Source organism: Harpegnathos saltator, unplaced genomic scaffold (genome assembly GCF_003227715.2).
Source record: "Harpegnathos saltator strain DR-91 unplaced genomic scaffold, Hsal_v8.6 scaffold708, whole genome shotgun sequence".
NCBI lineage: Eukaryota > Metazoa > Arthropoda > Insecta > Hymenoptera > Formicidae > Harpegnathos > Harpegnathos saltator.
The window spans coordinates 401,576-416,090 of record NW_020230547.1 but is presented as its reverse complement, the minus strand read 5'-3'; the positions used below and the strand labels follow the sequence as shown (position 1 = coordinate 416,090).

Here is a 14,515-nt window from a genome sequence, read left to right as displayed (position 1 = left end):
TACAGTTGCAGGGGAGCCAAGTTTGGAAAAATAATGACTGTACAGAAAAAAGTATCGAAAATGAAACTTTTCTTTAACTTGTAATCAAGTTTAAAAAAATGAATAAAATAAATTATAACTGTATTCGAGGTAGGAGCGAAAATTACATATCTACCGTGTAAAAATTTCAAATTATTCGGTTCAGTAGTTTTTGCGTAATCGTATCGACAGTTTAAGAAAATGGTGTTTTTCCAAACAAACGCGTTTAAAGTTTTATGTATACTTTCCATATAGATAGTAACAAATTTATTTTATACTTTAAATATTAATGAATACACTGTGCAAATTTCAAGTCCATTGATTCATTTCTGTTAAAAAGAAATTGTGAAAATAGTCTTGAAAACGGCCTGCTCCGCATGTAACTCCCCCCCCCCTCAAGTCACGTAATATCGCAAAGATCTAAATTTCGAGTTGGCGAACGCGACAGCGTCGCCGAAAATTTTATTACCTTCTTTCTTCTCTTTTGACCGATGCGATTTAATCGCGAGTGCATTTTGTCGAAGCCCCAGTAAGACCGCGAACCGCGAACGTTCATGCCACGCGCACACCGGAAATAGTATCCCGAAGTTTTATACTTACAGATTGCAATTGACTCGCAAATTCGCGCCACGCAGACGTGCGGTCGACTCGAAGAAGCCGTCGAGAAACGCGACGACTCGTGCGTCCAGCTCGCGCTTATTCTCTCGGATCTACGAAATTGTCCCCATTAGCGACGTGTGCCTGATGCACGAACCGTGCTATGAGCGTGGTGTGAGAGAAGACGGCTGTAAATCGCACGACACGTTTATTTCTAAGAGCATGCACACACGTCGCTTTTAACGGACCGGCTATAGCGTGCGCCTAGAGCGACGACCGACGTAATTATCGGGCCGATTCTCGTCTCTCTTTCTGCTCCCCCCTCTCTCTCTCTCTCTCTCTCTCTCTCTCTCTCCGACTCCGTGTTGCATTATCTGCGGCAGAACGCCGTGCCAAAGATCATGAATCCGTGTGCACGACACAACGTTGACCCGCAGAGCGGCGTAAGTCGGCCAATCACGGCATCCATGCTTTTTAATGCAACAATACGTACGCCAGAGTTACTCCCCCCCCCTACGCACTTGCGTGCTCATTTGTACTCGTCGAGCGAACGCCCCTGGAATTCATCGAATTTTCTGAGCATACGAAACGCTTCTTCGGCCTTCTCTCCAAGTCGCGTGTGTACATTGGACAGCGCGACAGGTATGAAATATTTTCCGGACGGAGACGAGTCACACAATGCAATTGAATATTTTCATTTGCCTGCGGGCTAAGCGTTTCATTTACATCACAATGCGCCGCTGATCCGCTCACAGACGTGACGGGGGGATCAACGATCTTCTTTAATTTCATCACCGCGACGATAATCGAGTCCCGATCGCATCTCCGATTACCGTTTCGACGAGTATTGTCGACTCGACTTGCTTTACCTCCGAGTCCTCGAGCAGTTGTCGGTCGTCCTTAATCGTTCGATTGGATCTAATTCGCCTTCATGACTGATCTGTGCCGTCGTCTTCGTTGTCGGTTCAAGGCCACCGCATTATTGTGGCGCGTCTAATTCGCCGCTCTTGCGCGCGGCGTATCCTTTAATCGCCGGCCGCGAGTAAACTAATAATTGTGCGCCGTGCCCGGCGATATAGCATGTGAATTCACCTGATCTTATCGTCCGCCTGCCGAAACTTCCCGAGGAGGATGCTCAGGTGTCCGCCATCTGCTGTCTATCCGCCGCCCTACGGCGAACTTGCCACCTTATGTACTCGCGCTCGCCATTAGGAACAGTTTACTAGCCGCTCCTCGGCCTGCATTGTTCCCCTTTATAGTTGCCTCAGAGCGAGAGAGTCGGTGTTATAAATATCGCGCCGGACTATCCGGCTCTCACATATCCATATATCGGAGAGATATAAAAAGAAAATTGCACGTAAAGTCGGAAATATTAAAGAAAACAGAAAAACAACACCGCGTTCTACTTTTTCAAAACCATCAAATCTCTCGTGCACGATTGAACGTTGAACGTTGCTCGCTCAGAAAATGTTCCCACGATCATTTTCAGTGCAGACAGATCGTGAAGAAATATGCGGCGCGATTGAGCAAATAAGTGCGGCCGTCGATAGGAATCTCAAGCGCCTTTGCGTTCGTAAGTCAAACTGGTCTCTCGTTTCTCCATTTGTCACGAGCATGTATCACCTCTCTTACCTCCGCAGGTACGATCTTACAGTTGCAGATAATCCGAGTTCCCGGTATGTCGGTCGGCCAGAGTCAGAGGTGTTTCCCCCGGTGCGGAAAAACCTCGGATTCTGGCGGGCCGCGCCCGGCCATTCGCGCATTATCGGTCGCCAGAAGCACGCGGCCGTTGGAAAGGAATAATTCCAGGTTCTCGATAGCGATCGTCCGCTAATTTGCCGCAATAGAGAACAATTTGCGCCTCGACCTTTTCCCCGTGCCGCGCGGCGCGGCGCGGCGCGGCGCCCGCGTGTTGCTGCAGCTGCGCGAGCGTCACGAAAGCGCGCGCGCGCGCGCGGCTTCGTCCGATCTCGTGCTCCGGAAAAACTCGAAAGAGCCGAGCACGCGCGCGAACTCGTCGTAGGGCCAGGCGGGATTCTAAATCTGCCGCGAGCGCCTCGTCGAAGCGGCCTACATTTCCGGAGGCGGCTATAGAGCGAGCGAGCGAGCGAGAGAGAGAGAGAGGGGGGTGATGCAACTGCGGGAAAAGTGAGGCAGGTGCAGGTGCGCGCTAACAATGTGACCGGATAGCATATGCAACGGGAGACGAGAACGAGCTCGTTAGTTTTCGCCGGCCCATTCCTCGAGGTGGCAAGGAGTTGGCGTTGCCAATTGTCAGATCGGCAGAAGTAAATGACGCGAGGTTTAAGAGTCGTATCCCGCAGTTCCAAGTGACCGTCGAAAATGTTCTCTTCCTCCGTCCCTCCTCTCGTCTCTACTCCCTCCTCTCTCATTCGTCCGATGGTGCGATTACGGAATATTGAGATATACGAGTCCGGTAATAATGGGGGAGACGTGATTTTCACACTCTGGCCGCGCGCGATCGCCACACGCCAAGTATCTCTCTCGTCAGGTATCCACCGCGGGCATTTCTCGCGTACGTCGCCAGTAAAGCTTATCGCGTTATAATACCCGGCATCTCGCTTAATGTGCGTATTGTGCACAATGCGGCCGGCGCGGCAACGAAAATACCGGCGGAAATGCCAAGACGCTGAATAATTAAAGCGGGAAACGTATAGCAGCGCCTGCGAGAGAAGCAACGGCTTTCGGCTCTCTGTATATTTAGAGCAGCATCGATTCTTTCTGAAAAGAGACGTCAGCCCACCTGACGACACAGCATCCATTATTCAAATCGCACGTTACAAAAACGTCCCCTGCGAAACGGATCCGGAACGCTCTCGCGAAACGGGAAACTCTGCTGATTCCGTTTGCGGCTTAAATGAGGAGGAAGCGTCTTATTACTCGCGCGTGAATTCCAACGCGCGCGCGCGTTATTTTTTACTGAACTTTGGGGATTCGGTTCGTGGTATCGGAAATTGACGCGCTTCCTCTGGCGACGCTTGAAAAATCTGACCTCATTAAGCCGCATAAACGATGACACAACCGCTTCCTGTTTTTCTTATCTATTCGCAGGAAATGCAAAACATGTTTTGCTGCCGCTAGCGGCTTCGTGACTTAAGGGCAATTCGTAAGATTATTTGTCTCGCTCCTCCGAATCTTAATGTCGAAATTTATCTCGTGAATTTGTGACAGCTCTCGATTCATTCATCGAGTCGCTTGGATATCGCGACGGAATTCAAATCGGAAGATATGCTGTTTCGTCGATGATGCGCGAATTATTCGAAATTCGTGCGAAACCAAGTTACGGACATCTGGCGAAGTTTCGTATTTTTAGAGCAGTGTTTTCAGGCATCGCACGCACCGTTCGTCGGTAAAACAGAAGGTTGTACATTTTCGTTACTAATCGAGAACGGTTGAGTCATAATCTGAAGCAGTCGCTGCGAGTACCTACAGTTACGAAGCACGTGAAGATTCCGGTTATCCAATCAAGATAATGTGTCAACTGAACCGCTCATCCGAGAATTGCTCATCCGAGGATAGTTATCTCGAGATCAAGCGGCGGTCGCAAAGCGACAGTCACTTAGCGCACAGCACAACCTGACGCTGCTGAAAACTTGACACGTTTTTTTGACACGTCACTGTCGCGCCATGTTGTACGAGCTGGCGCATAGTTCTCGCACAGGATCGTGCCCAGTTGTGTGACTCGCCCTTTAATCTTCGTGTACCTTGTCTCACGGGCAGCGTCGCTGCCTGGAATAATCGATGAATTTCTTTCGACAATCAATGTGTGTCGCCTTTGTCAGGATGGACGCTGCATTTTTCTATCGTTACCATGAAGTGTCTTTCCCGTTTGATACAAGCGCACTGCTTCGGGTGTTAAATTAAAAATTTCGCTGAAACCTACCAGCTTTACGTTCGTCAGTCGAATCCGAGTAGAAAAGTGTCAAAGTATATTTTGAGCGAATATTTCCATATCCGTACTTTGTGTCAATAATTCTGTCAATTGTACATCTCGATGATACGTTTCAGAAAATGTTATTTAAAACATCGAGTATCGATCGAAGATTTCCCTCTGGAAGGACTTGATGGCTCGTAGGGTTTTAATCGCTGACAAACGCTTTTCTACTTTCGAAATCCAATAAAATGATGCAGATAAATCCACCAATATTATTGGCACCGAGCTCACTGGCAACAGAGCATTCAAAACAATTCTGAGAAGCACAACTTGAACAGAAATAATTACCGGAGCTCCGAAACAAATTGTTGCTTCTAGAACTTGCGTTGATCGCAAGTCTCTAACAGAGTTTAGAAGAGATCAATGCTCCGATCTTCAATGATTCCTCCAGCATAATCTACTCAAGAACATTTAAGGGGAAAAACAAATAAATCGTTAAATATCAGGCGAAAAAGGGATTTAGATTTTTTTTAACGCGTGTCAGGCACCGATAGCGAGGAAATTCAGGTCTCAACAAAGACGACGTCACAAAGGTGACCAGTGTCATTTGGCATGCGAGTCGACTGGTCCAACCCGAAACGTCGGTGGCACAATCTATTGCGGCTAACTCCCGTCAGCCGGAAAATTTCCCGGTTTCCGAGTCTCGCGGGGGAAATTACGATGAATCGGCGTTACCCATTTCGCTGGCAAAGTTTTCGGTGTGGCGGCCGCCGTTTTATTTATAGCGGAGGAGGTCGCGGTGCGTTCCAAAAGCTCCTCGACTCACCAGTAGCACCAGCACATCCACACCGAGCTCGTCTCGTATTCTCGGATTCTAGAAATCGTCGTTTATCGTCGTTTATCGATAGACCGGGCTTGTAGATCGGCAGGAAAATGTTTTTCCAAAGTCGCGGATCCATTTCGCCGGTGCGATAGCTCGAGTTCGCGACCGACGCATTGTCCGGGTCGGGGAACCTGTAGCCCGCTGGAAAACAAACACGTGACTTATTGGTTATATCGTATCGTCACGACTGGATCGGGAGTGATCGATTCGGCGATAATACGGTGCAGTTGATATTTTTCGCGTCGCGGGATTGAAAAGTGTCTTGATTTGCCATGACAAGTTGCGTTCGATGGGAGGCCTTGCGGGTGTGCGGAATTCGATAATTAATCACCGCATCTTGGGTGATTGACAAATTTCTCGGGATCGTTTACTGGCGTCGAAGTAGACTCTTAAATTGAGAATTTCTAAGAGTCGAGATAATTTATCGTAAAATCGTAACTATTTTTAACGTTGCTTTGCCCGTCGGGACAATTTTCACACGTGGCGTGCCGTACAGATTAATGAGGTGACACGTGACTACAATATAAAATCCACAGTTACAAATATTTTATCCCAATCTAATTGTTTATCGCGAATAATTAAGAATATATGTCCCGAAAAGTTGACGAAGCCGGTGTAAAATGTAACTTAATTAATGCCAGTGCAAATGTAATTTTTGACCGATACTTACGGTCGATAATTTTACATTCGATTCTCACGCTAAAAATCACAATGATGAGTCAAGGTCAGGGCTAAAGATTTACGCGACTGATATATTCTCGGGAACGTCACTTGAGACTGTTACACTTGCGTGTCGGCATTGATCCAAAGATCGAATGATGTACGGACCAACGCTTCAATCCCCGGTTTTCGGGAGACGCAGACTCTAGATAGCACTTCGGTTCTCAAGATGTCACTCGATGAGACCGCATGCGTATGGCATGCGTATAAAATAACTCTGCGATGTTAAATACAACTTCTTTCGCTACTTTTTCACATCCTCGAGAGGGACAACTTGCAAACACTACGTGTGAATGGTCTCAAATGGTGCACAAAGCAAAATTCTCGCCAAATCTCCAAGGTAAACGATCCGAGAAATAGCGAACCCTTCGATTAGCAATCGCAGAGAGTAGTGCCGGACGATCAGTCACTGAGCGAGAAAAGAGCTTCGTCTCTTGAACCTTCGGTTAGTGTATGATTCACGTACGCCGTCACTTCGACGGCGTCTCTTCCACGTGAAAACGTGTGCACGGTGTGGATCAGTGTCGAGCCGACTGAAAGAAGGCAAACGTTAGGACGTGATGAATGCAACCTCGAGCCTGAGCTCGACGTACCTTGCGCCGAAAGTCAATGGACTCGCGAAGCTGGCGAAAACTGATCTAGCCGAGCGGATACGTTGGATACACGTGGCAGAGCTGTTTTCCCGTCACTGTCAACGAGCCTCCTTCTAGTTTCGGTCGATCTTCATTCTCCATCCGATTCGACGATTGCCGTCCTATAACATGGCACACCTGCGGGGACCACCGAGGCGAGATCATTACAAACCTTTCGGAAGAAGCAGGATCAACCGTAGGGTAAACATTCTTTTATAACGTTACCTCTTCTCCCTTCTTGACGGGAACGTAACGCGACGATTCCCCCGCGATTATCGTCGCTCGCATCTGTCTATTTCCACGGCGAAACGACGGGATATTAACTCGCAGCGCTGGAAAGTTCCTTCAAAATAGCAGCCGAGTGTCCTTCGACTGCCGAACCTCTGTCCTCCTCTTAATTGCGACAACTGCGAAACGCGCGCGACAGGTATCTTGTGTCTGGGAGATTACGAGGTCAGAGCTTACCCAATGGTCGATGGCGACCCCGATTACGGCGTCTGTTTTTTAGCACAGCTGTGTGCGCCGGGGCACAATTCGGTGATAATAAAAACAGCGGAGCAGGTCGATACCGTCTGAGACGTATATTTCATTTCAATAGCTATATGATACTTGCACTGGCGAACAGTGCCATTTATTCGTAAGATTACACACTGCAGACACGTACGTATAAAAGCGAGTTCCAATTCGATCGGTTTGCGCCCGCCAGCCCCCGTATCGCGAGCATGCGCGCTCCGTCTCCGCGAGCACAATGCTCTTCAATTTTATTTTTGCATAGCGCCACGTGACCGCGATGAAAGGAGCTGCCGTCAGGCTGGTATAGCTCGCCGATCATTTATTTATGAGCTGCGATTTTGAGATCGAAGCTGTTGCCCTCGGATACCCGCAAGATATTCCAGATTTCGCACGATTGCTTTTAACTCTGGCCGAAGCTTCTCGAGCACATTTAGAGTGTTTCTCCTTCAAAAAAAAAAAAGAGAGAAAAAAGGAAAAAAGAAAAAGAGAGAGAAAACTTTAATGAGACACTCGAAACTCGAGATTTAGATTCTTCGAGAAACCTCAAACACACATGAGGAAAGATGAGGGTCGAATGAACATCGTGAGGGGTACGGAGGAAGAATACGAAAAATGATGTATATCCTCGCGATAATCCTCGAAGGTGATTGCAATTTGCAGAACCTGCGGAACCCAAAGGCAGCAAGCCGAAAAGGGAGAAAGACGGCACACGCGGTCACGCACCCTGCGTGACCTACATAGATGACCTACACTTCAAGATGAAACCGATTGCTGAAAGTAGCTGAATTTGGTCGCTTAATATCTCCAACAGTAAGATTCGTATCGGGTGTTAATTCTGCTTGAGCACCGTCATCGGAAGAGACAAGTGCGAGTTCTAATCGAGATCGCACGTTCTAATAACAGCGACGCAAAGAATGCGTGAATAATGCACTTCGGAGCTATCTTTTTAGATAGCATTGCATATAACACGGCTCTTCCAGATTCACCATTAGTGACTGCAAACTTGACGCCATGAAGTAGCCTTATCGCCGGGCAATATCACAAAAGGCAGTACATGCGATACATGCGAGAGAGGTACCGTTGCTCGGCACCTTTCGAGATAAGAGTGTAGCTGCCTTTTTATCTGCAACCCGTGGTGGTGCTCATGACATATGGGACTCTCGTGTGTGGTCGCGTGTCCTGAATAAAAATGGATTAGCCTCGGCAAAGTCAACGCGTTGCCTCGCTCTGACACGTTGCCGACGTTACATGAAGGCGGCCAAATGGGCAACGCATTGAAGAGAACAAGACCGAGTTAGATAAGGACTCGCCACGTGTTATTCGTCGTGACAATGAGACCGAGTTGAAAATAGTCTTTTGCAATTCCACTCGTGGAATCCTGCATTATTCCCTAAATGCCGAGCTCCGAAGCAGCTGCGCGCACGGAGCGAGAGGGAGAGAGAGAGAGAGAGAGAGAGAGAGAGAGAGAGAAAAAGAGTTTACATTTTTTCCCAGCTTCAGCCCACCAGTGTGTGTCGGATCTCGCTCTCGCTCTCGCACGTAAGAGAGAGAATTCGAAATTTTTGCGCTCCCCGCAGGAGGTGGGTTTTCCCCTCGCTCGCCCGCGCTTCGGCCCTAGGATGTGCCTCGGCGCATCCCACGGCACGCGGTCGGCGGTTATATAGGCGAAAAACGCGCATACACCGGTAGGTTGGTAGAACACGTTGCCGAGAGGGTGCAGTGGCCTGGCGTCGTCGTGCGCGTCGCATCGGGTGGAGGAGGAGGAGGACGCGGCGGAGCGGAGCCGAGAACGGGGCGCCCCGCGGATCGATATAGTCACGGGGGTGTCGTCCGACATCCGCGCTGGCGCCCGCGCGCGGACGAGTCGCAAAACGTACTATTGCCGGCGACCCGGCCAGGAGTGCGATTCGCGAGGATCACGTAGAGTGTCAGTGCGCGCAGGCACCGCCGGCCAATCGCTCTCGCGGATCTCCGCGCGTCGACCGTCGTCGCGAAAGCGTCGCGGGGATGAAGACTCGCGTGCCGCGGTTACGCGTGACGCCACGCACGCGAGCGACGAACGCCTCGAGAACGAGAATGTTACTTTTGCGCCGCGACGCGACATGAAAACGGAAGTTCTTTCTTGCCCCGAAATATCGTCCGTGTACACGTTCTGTGATATCGAAGTGCTCGTGGGAGGAGAAATTATACGCGATTGTTGCGACGTGCGGCGCAGGAATGCTCCTGCAAGGAATTATCCTTTCAGCGCGAAATAATTGCGCACGCTGAGGGAAATGAAGGGTTGTTTCCAAGGTGAAAGGCTGGCTTACCTGGTGCCTCTGTGAGATTTTCTTGACGTGCTCCTGAGATATCTCAGGAGACGGAGGGGTGAGGGGGGGGGGTGGGGGCCGAGGGGAGTGAATGTCAAGATTAATGGGGACGATTGAGGAATGATAGGACGAAAGCGGGCATACGCAGATAAAAGTCAATAAGACCGGCGCTATTTGTCGAACGGCCAGCGAGCTGGAACGTGGAAACTGCAAACTCGAGGTTGCACGATGTCGTTGACCTGCTTCCAGGCGCCACGGTGCTGCGGTGTGCCATCAGTTTAGCGGCTTGGCGCGGGTCACGATGAAGAGTTTTGATTCGTCGAGTTTCAGCAGATTTTGTTTGGAATGTAATTGAACTTTAATGTCGTGACAGTGCTCCCCGTCGGCGCTTCCCGTCAGGATCCTTTTCGAGGATCAACACTCGGAAAATGACGGTTAGCTCGGCAAATTTTATCGATCCGTCAAGTGATCGCTTCCGGCCGAATGTTTGTCTCGCACGTCGGATTGTCGGAAGGAAGGACTCTGAATTCGGAAAAATGCACGGATGTTAGGGTCGCGATGGGGCTGTTCCTCGTGTTTGTTTAATTGAAGGTTAGCCCTGCTGAGCACAAGGGGATGTAGCACGCGTATTAATATAATACGTCTAAAGTTAATTATGCTAATAAAAGCGTAGATCTTGCGATATTCTTCGGCTGTATAGAACAGCCTCGTCCCACGTCGTGGCAGCAGGGAGCTTTAGCTCTCATTCTGGAACGAATATTTCTTCGTCGTTTACTACGTGATTCTTCAGTGAGGGACGAAGAATCTCGACGAAGCACGTACTAATTCGTGCTCCGCTAATGTCTTCATTTTGAGCGCAAGGCCGAGATGCCAATTGGACAACAAATTCGGCGAACGGATTCCTAAGAGGGTCAACAGTATCGATTGTCCCAGAATGAAATTGATAATTCAAGAGTCGATTTCGTTTCCTCGTACTGCTGCACTTTCCTTCGACATGTGAGGCCAATAACGAGGCTATTTGCGAGGTTATTTTCATGGTGGATTAATTAATTATCTAGATAGACGAGGTGATCAGGGAGTTGCGTGACGATGCTCGACGCATAACTCCTCTGTGGGATCACTTCGCTACTCTAATCCAATTTCTACTTTCCCATTCTTGTTACACGTCAGAGTATTTTCCTTTCTTTTTTTTTTTCAAAGGTGGTGGCGTAAATGGAAGGCGTGAAAGCCTCTCTTTGGAGAAAAATTATCCGCGCAATGACGTCGCTTATATTTGCCCGGAATTAAATTTTCAATTTCTCTCTGCACCTTATCGCGCGTCATAATTGGATTGTCTAAAAAAATCGCGCGCTTTCTCTCAGCTGCGCGTCTGCTTCGACGCAGAACTTTAATTTCAATAGCAATTAGTTCGCGATACGTAGATGCGCAATAAACTTCTCTCGCGAAGTTTTGCGTTTGCCAAGTTTGCCGTCTCAGCACCGCCGAAGAAGATTGATCCGTCTTTCAATGAAGAAAAATAATTTCTTCCTATTACTCAGATATAATTCTCGGATTGGTGTTCTCCTCGAGATGTAAAGGAAAGAAAAAAAAAAAACATTTGCCTTGCTTTCTGCGTGATTTTCCGATAAATTAATCTTGGAGACGCACGCATATAACTGCATACGAGGCGTGCAAATCGTAAATGATTTACATAATTAGCTCCATCGAAAGCGATCTCCGATCTCTTTAACCTCAAGGACTTTTCAACAACGGGGACAACCAGTTGAAAAGCTTGCTGTCAAACTGCCGGCAAACAAGTCGGATAAAACAGATTATCATCAATTGAGAATCTCAGCCAATTAGAAGTTAGCATTGTACCGCGAAGAGATCTGGCTCTATCCTTCTCGCGTTAATTACTGCACAATCCACTCGTCCTCGAAGCGACGACAAGTGGATTGTTGCGTGGACAAGTGAGAGAGTTATATTTCGCCTGCTTGCCAACGATTTGTATCTCGGACGAATGAAACGATGTCGTTAAAATTGACTAATTGAAAAACTAGCCGAGAAAGCAAAATCTCGCTATGTTTTCGTTGTGCACGAAAAATTGCATCGTCGAAGAAACATCGACTATCTCTCCGGCGAATTCTTTTCTTCTCGAATTACTTCGCTAATTTCCAACGCGACACGATTCCATCATTGACTCAATCAAAGACTCGTTCTCTCGATTCTTTCCTCAGTGACAAGCCAACCGTGCAGCGCACGTGTAAATAATTCGCCGGTGAGATTGTTATATAAAATCCCGTCGTGGCATTCGTATCTGCCTGATGTGCTCGCCGTATCACGTGACCTAATAAGATTATAGAATTGCGCACACCGATGAAGTTTTCAATCGGCTACCATTACCGTGAATATTTTAGGTGGCTAGCCGAGTATCAGTCGAATCACAGCGCAGAAACGGTGAACTGAACCCACCAAGTACAATCCGTGATTGTTCGAGCGCTTCAAGTTGCTTGTGATCGCGCGATAGAATTTTAACGGACATAATAGTTTTATCGGGGCTTACAAAAGCCATTGGGAGTGAAAATGGCGTCGTCGTGAATTGATCTTCCGCTCCTCTCCTCGTAGTGTAGAATGTTATTTAGTCGATTATAATCGCAAGATCACCGAAGCGATTAGAATCCAAATTTGCTGGCGGTGCGGATAACAGCTTCGGAAAGTGGCGGAATGAATTATTCATTTTATCGTCAACGTTGATGCACGAGGTATTTTCACCTTCTGTCGTTGCTGTGTAATTGATTGATGCTGCGTGCTTACGCGTACATTTTCGGCGATGTGGGTCAGACAATTGTAGGGAGTGGCATTAAGTTCTTCGTAATCGTTCCACGTTCCTTCGCAAGTAAATTTGGCCGAGTCAATTGTACAACGGCTCTCTTCGGGGAGTGGCTCGATTCCGTGTGTACGATGATTCCGATACTTCTTCTTTAATTCTAGGATATTGTGTAACGCGCTCTCTGATACGAGAGAACAGGGCGCGATTAAAACTTGGAAATGAATATCACGCTAAACTCAATCATCTCGACCACTCTTTGCGTCTCTGCGTTATCTTGTCCACTGAGAGACTTATCTGCGTCTGCCCTGTGGTCCCGTCAATTCTTCTTCACGTGTCCATACTTGCTTGCAGTCGACGCAAATTAGATGCTAGGTCACACCTGTTATACTGAGGTCTCGATAAGGGAGAGAGAGAGAGAGAGAGAGAGAGAGAGAGGGGGAAAGAGAGCATTTTTGAATCGGATTTTATTTTATTGTTATTCGCCATGAACGAAGTGTGCATTGTGGTTTGTGGCTGCGGGACGATGATGCTCGATCGAGAATAGAGACCAGGACTTGTGCTTGGATGGCTTGCAAACGAAAGCGAAAAAAGACCGAGACACGACGAATCTGAGGGAAGCTCTGGGGAGCCCCACGCCACTGCGCCATTCAACATGGCGTAGCGGCGCGAACTTTGAACGCCAGTGCGACACGAGCGTAGATTTCGACCCGAGAATCTCGCAGCCGAGGAACGACCATGCGGTAGCGTGAGCCGAGCGACAGCGTAGAGCACCAGCCGGATAAATTTCGGATCCGGAATCGCGGGGACACGAGGGCGAGGATAAGGACCATCAGAAGAACGGCCTTGGCGTCCATGGTGGCGAGTCCCGGCGATGATTGGATACAGTCAACACAATTCCGGCTATAACAAGCTATTCACCCAGGTACCCCGGGAATACCCGCGAATCCTTCCGTTCGACTTTGGTGCGCAGGAAGCGCTGCGCTGAGGGACTCCAATGTCGTTCTCATGAAGTCACACGGGAGCGAGGGTGCGCTCTTGATCCTGTTTGCTTGATTAACCGGACGATTTAAAGCGACAGATCCATGCCGCTCTCCGTCCCGCTAATTATTTCGCCTCGCTCCCTCTATTTCCGCACTTTGCTCATCCCCTTTTCTTTTCCCCGCAACGTCACTCGCCTCGTCCTCCGCACAACGCTGTGGCGGAAAAGGGAAAAGAGTTACGTTCATGCAACAAGAAAACAACGCGCCCTCCGTCTTTTTTATTTTCCTCACCGAGGAACGACTGTAATTAAACTTCGTCCCCAAGAGGCTCTCCATGCGGCGAGGAGGCCGCCGTATGGAGCCGCACAGAAATAACTGACTATCGTGACCGCACTTTGAGCAAGGAGGCGCAAGGAAAAGTGCTCGCTCACGTCAAAGACTCGCCGCTTCCTAGACGTGTGTATGATACTCTGCAGCGTATCGTTTAAGGCTCGCATTAAGCAGCGTGGCGTGAAGCAGAAGCGATCATCCGTGCCGCCGTTGCAAGGCGGTGGCTGGTCGCTTCACGTCAACCGTGCCGCGCTCGATCGACGTGTTTTCTTTTTCTTTCTTTTCTCTCTCTTTTTTTTTTTTTTTTTTTTAGCACGAAACCGAGCTTAGCACGGACAATATGCTCTGCTGGCCTTGGGGCTTTTTGTCCTTGGTTCACTTTTCTCAGTGATCCGACGTTTCTTTCGACTGTCGTCGGCGAGACTCCACGTTGAGGTCTTCACTCTGCAGGCCGACCTCATTCGACATGTTCGTGATGCGCGATTCGTCTCGTTGTTACGGTTTGAGCGGCGGGTGTAGCGTACGGAGATCAACATTGTGCCTCGTCGAAAGCGAAAGTAAACGTGTCGGGCACAATTTGTAGAACGTAAGACGCGGCGGGTTTCGTGTTTGAGCGTGTAGTCAGCATGGCGACGTAATTAAAATTGATATATATATCGGAATATGCGTGCGACGTCCTTTGGGGAAGGACCAGCGGGGAAGTATCGTTTGAGTTGGGCCGAGGCTATTTTCTAGTCTACTCGAAAGTCCCGCTATCGCGTCTCAGAGATCATAGGAAGCTCAGGACACGCACGTACACACACTTATGTAGGGGTGAGTACGCGTCGGT

At 48.7% G+C, this 14,515-nt stretch overlaps 1 protein-coding gene across 17 annotated transcripts in view; it reads left to right on the top strand.

Moving 5' to 3' along the window:
- The window catches only part of Ca-beta (Calcium channel protein beta subunit), a 96,829-nt gene that overhangs the window by 63,765 nt on the left and 18,549 nt on the right, over positions 1-14,515 (top strand). Inside the window, exons 1-2 of one of the 17 annotated variants that reach the window (XM_025305696.1) lie at positions 8,988-9,550; positions 12,871-13,298. The exons of 10 other annotated variants lie outside the window; for them this stretch is intronic. In XM_025305696.1, the coding sequence (XP_025161481.1) occupies positions 13,248-13,298 (51 nt within the window). In that variant the 5' untranslated portion in view covers positions 8,988-9,550; positions 12,871-13,247. Of the gene's footprint in view, positions 1-6,076; positions 6,947-8,987; positions 9,551-9,677; positions 9,915-12,727; positions 13,299-14,515 lie in introns of those variants that run through there. 6 more of the 17 variants (XM_025305694.1, XM_011148829.2, XM_025305698.1 and 3 more) reach the window with 6 other exon arrangements.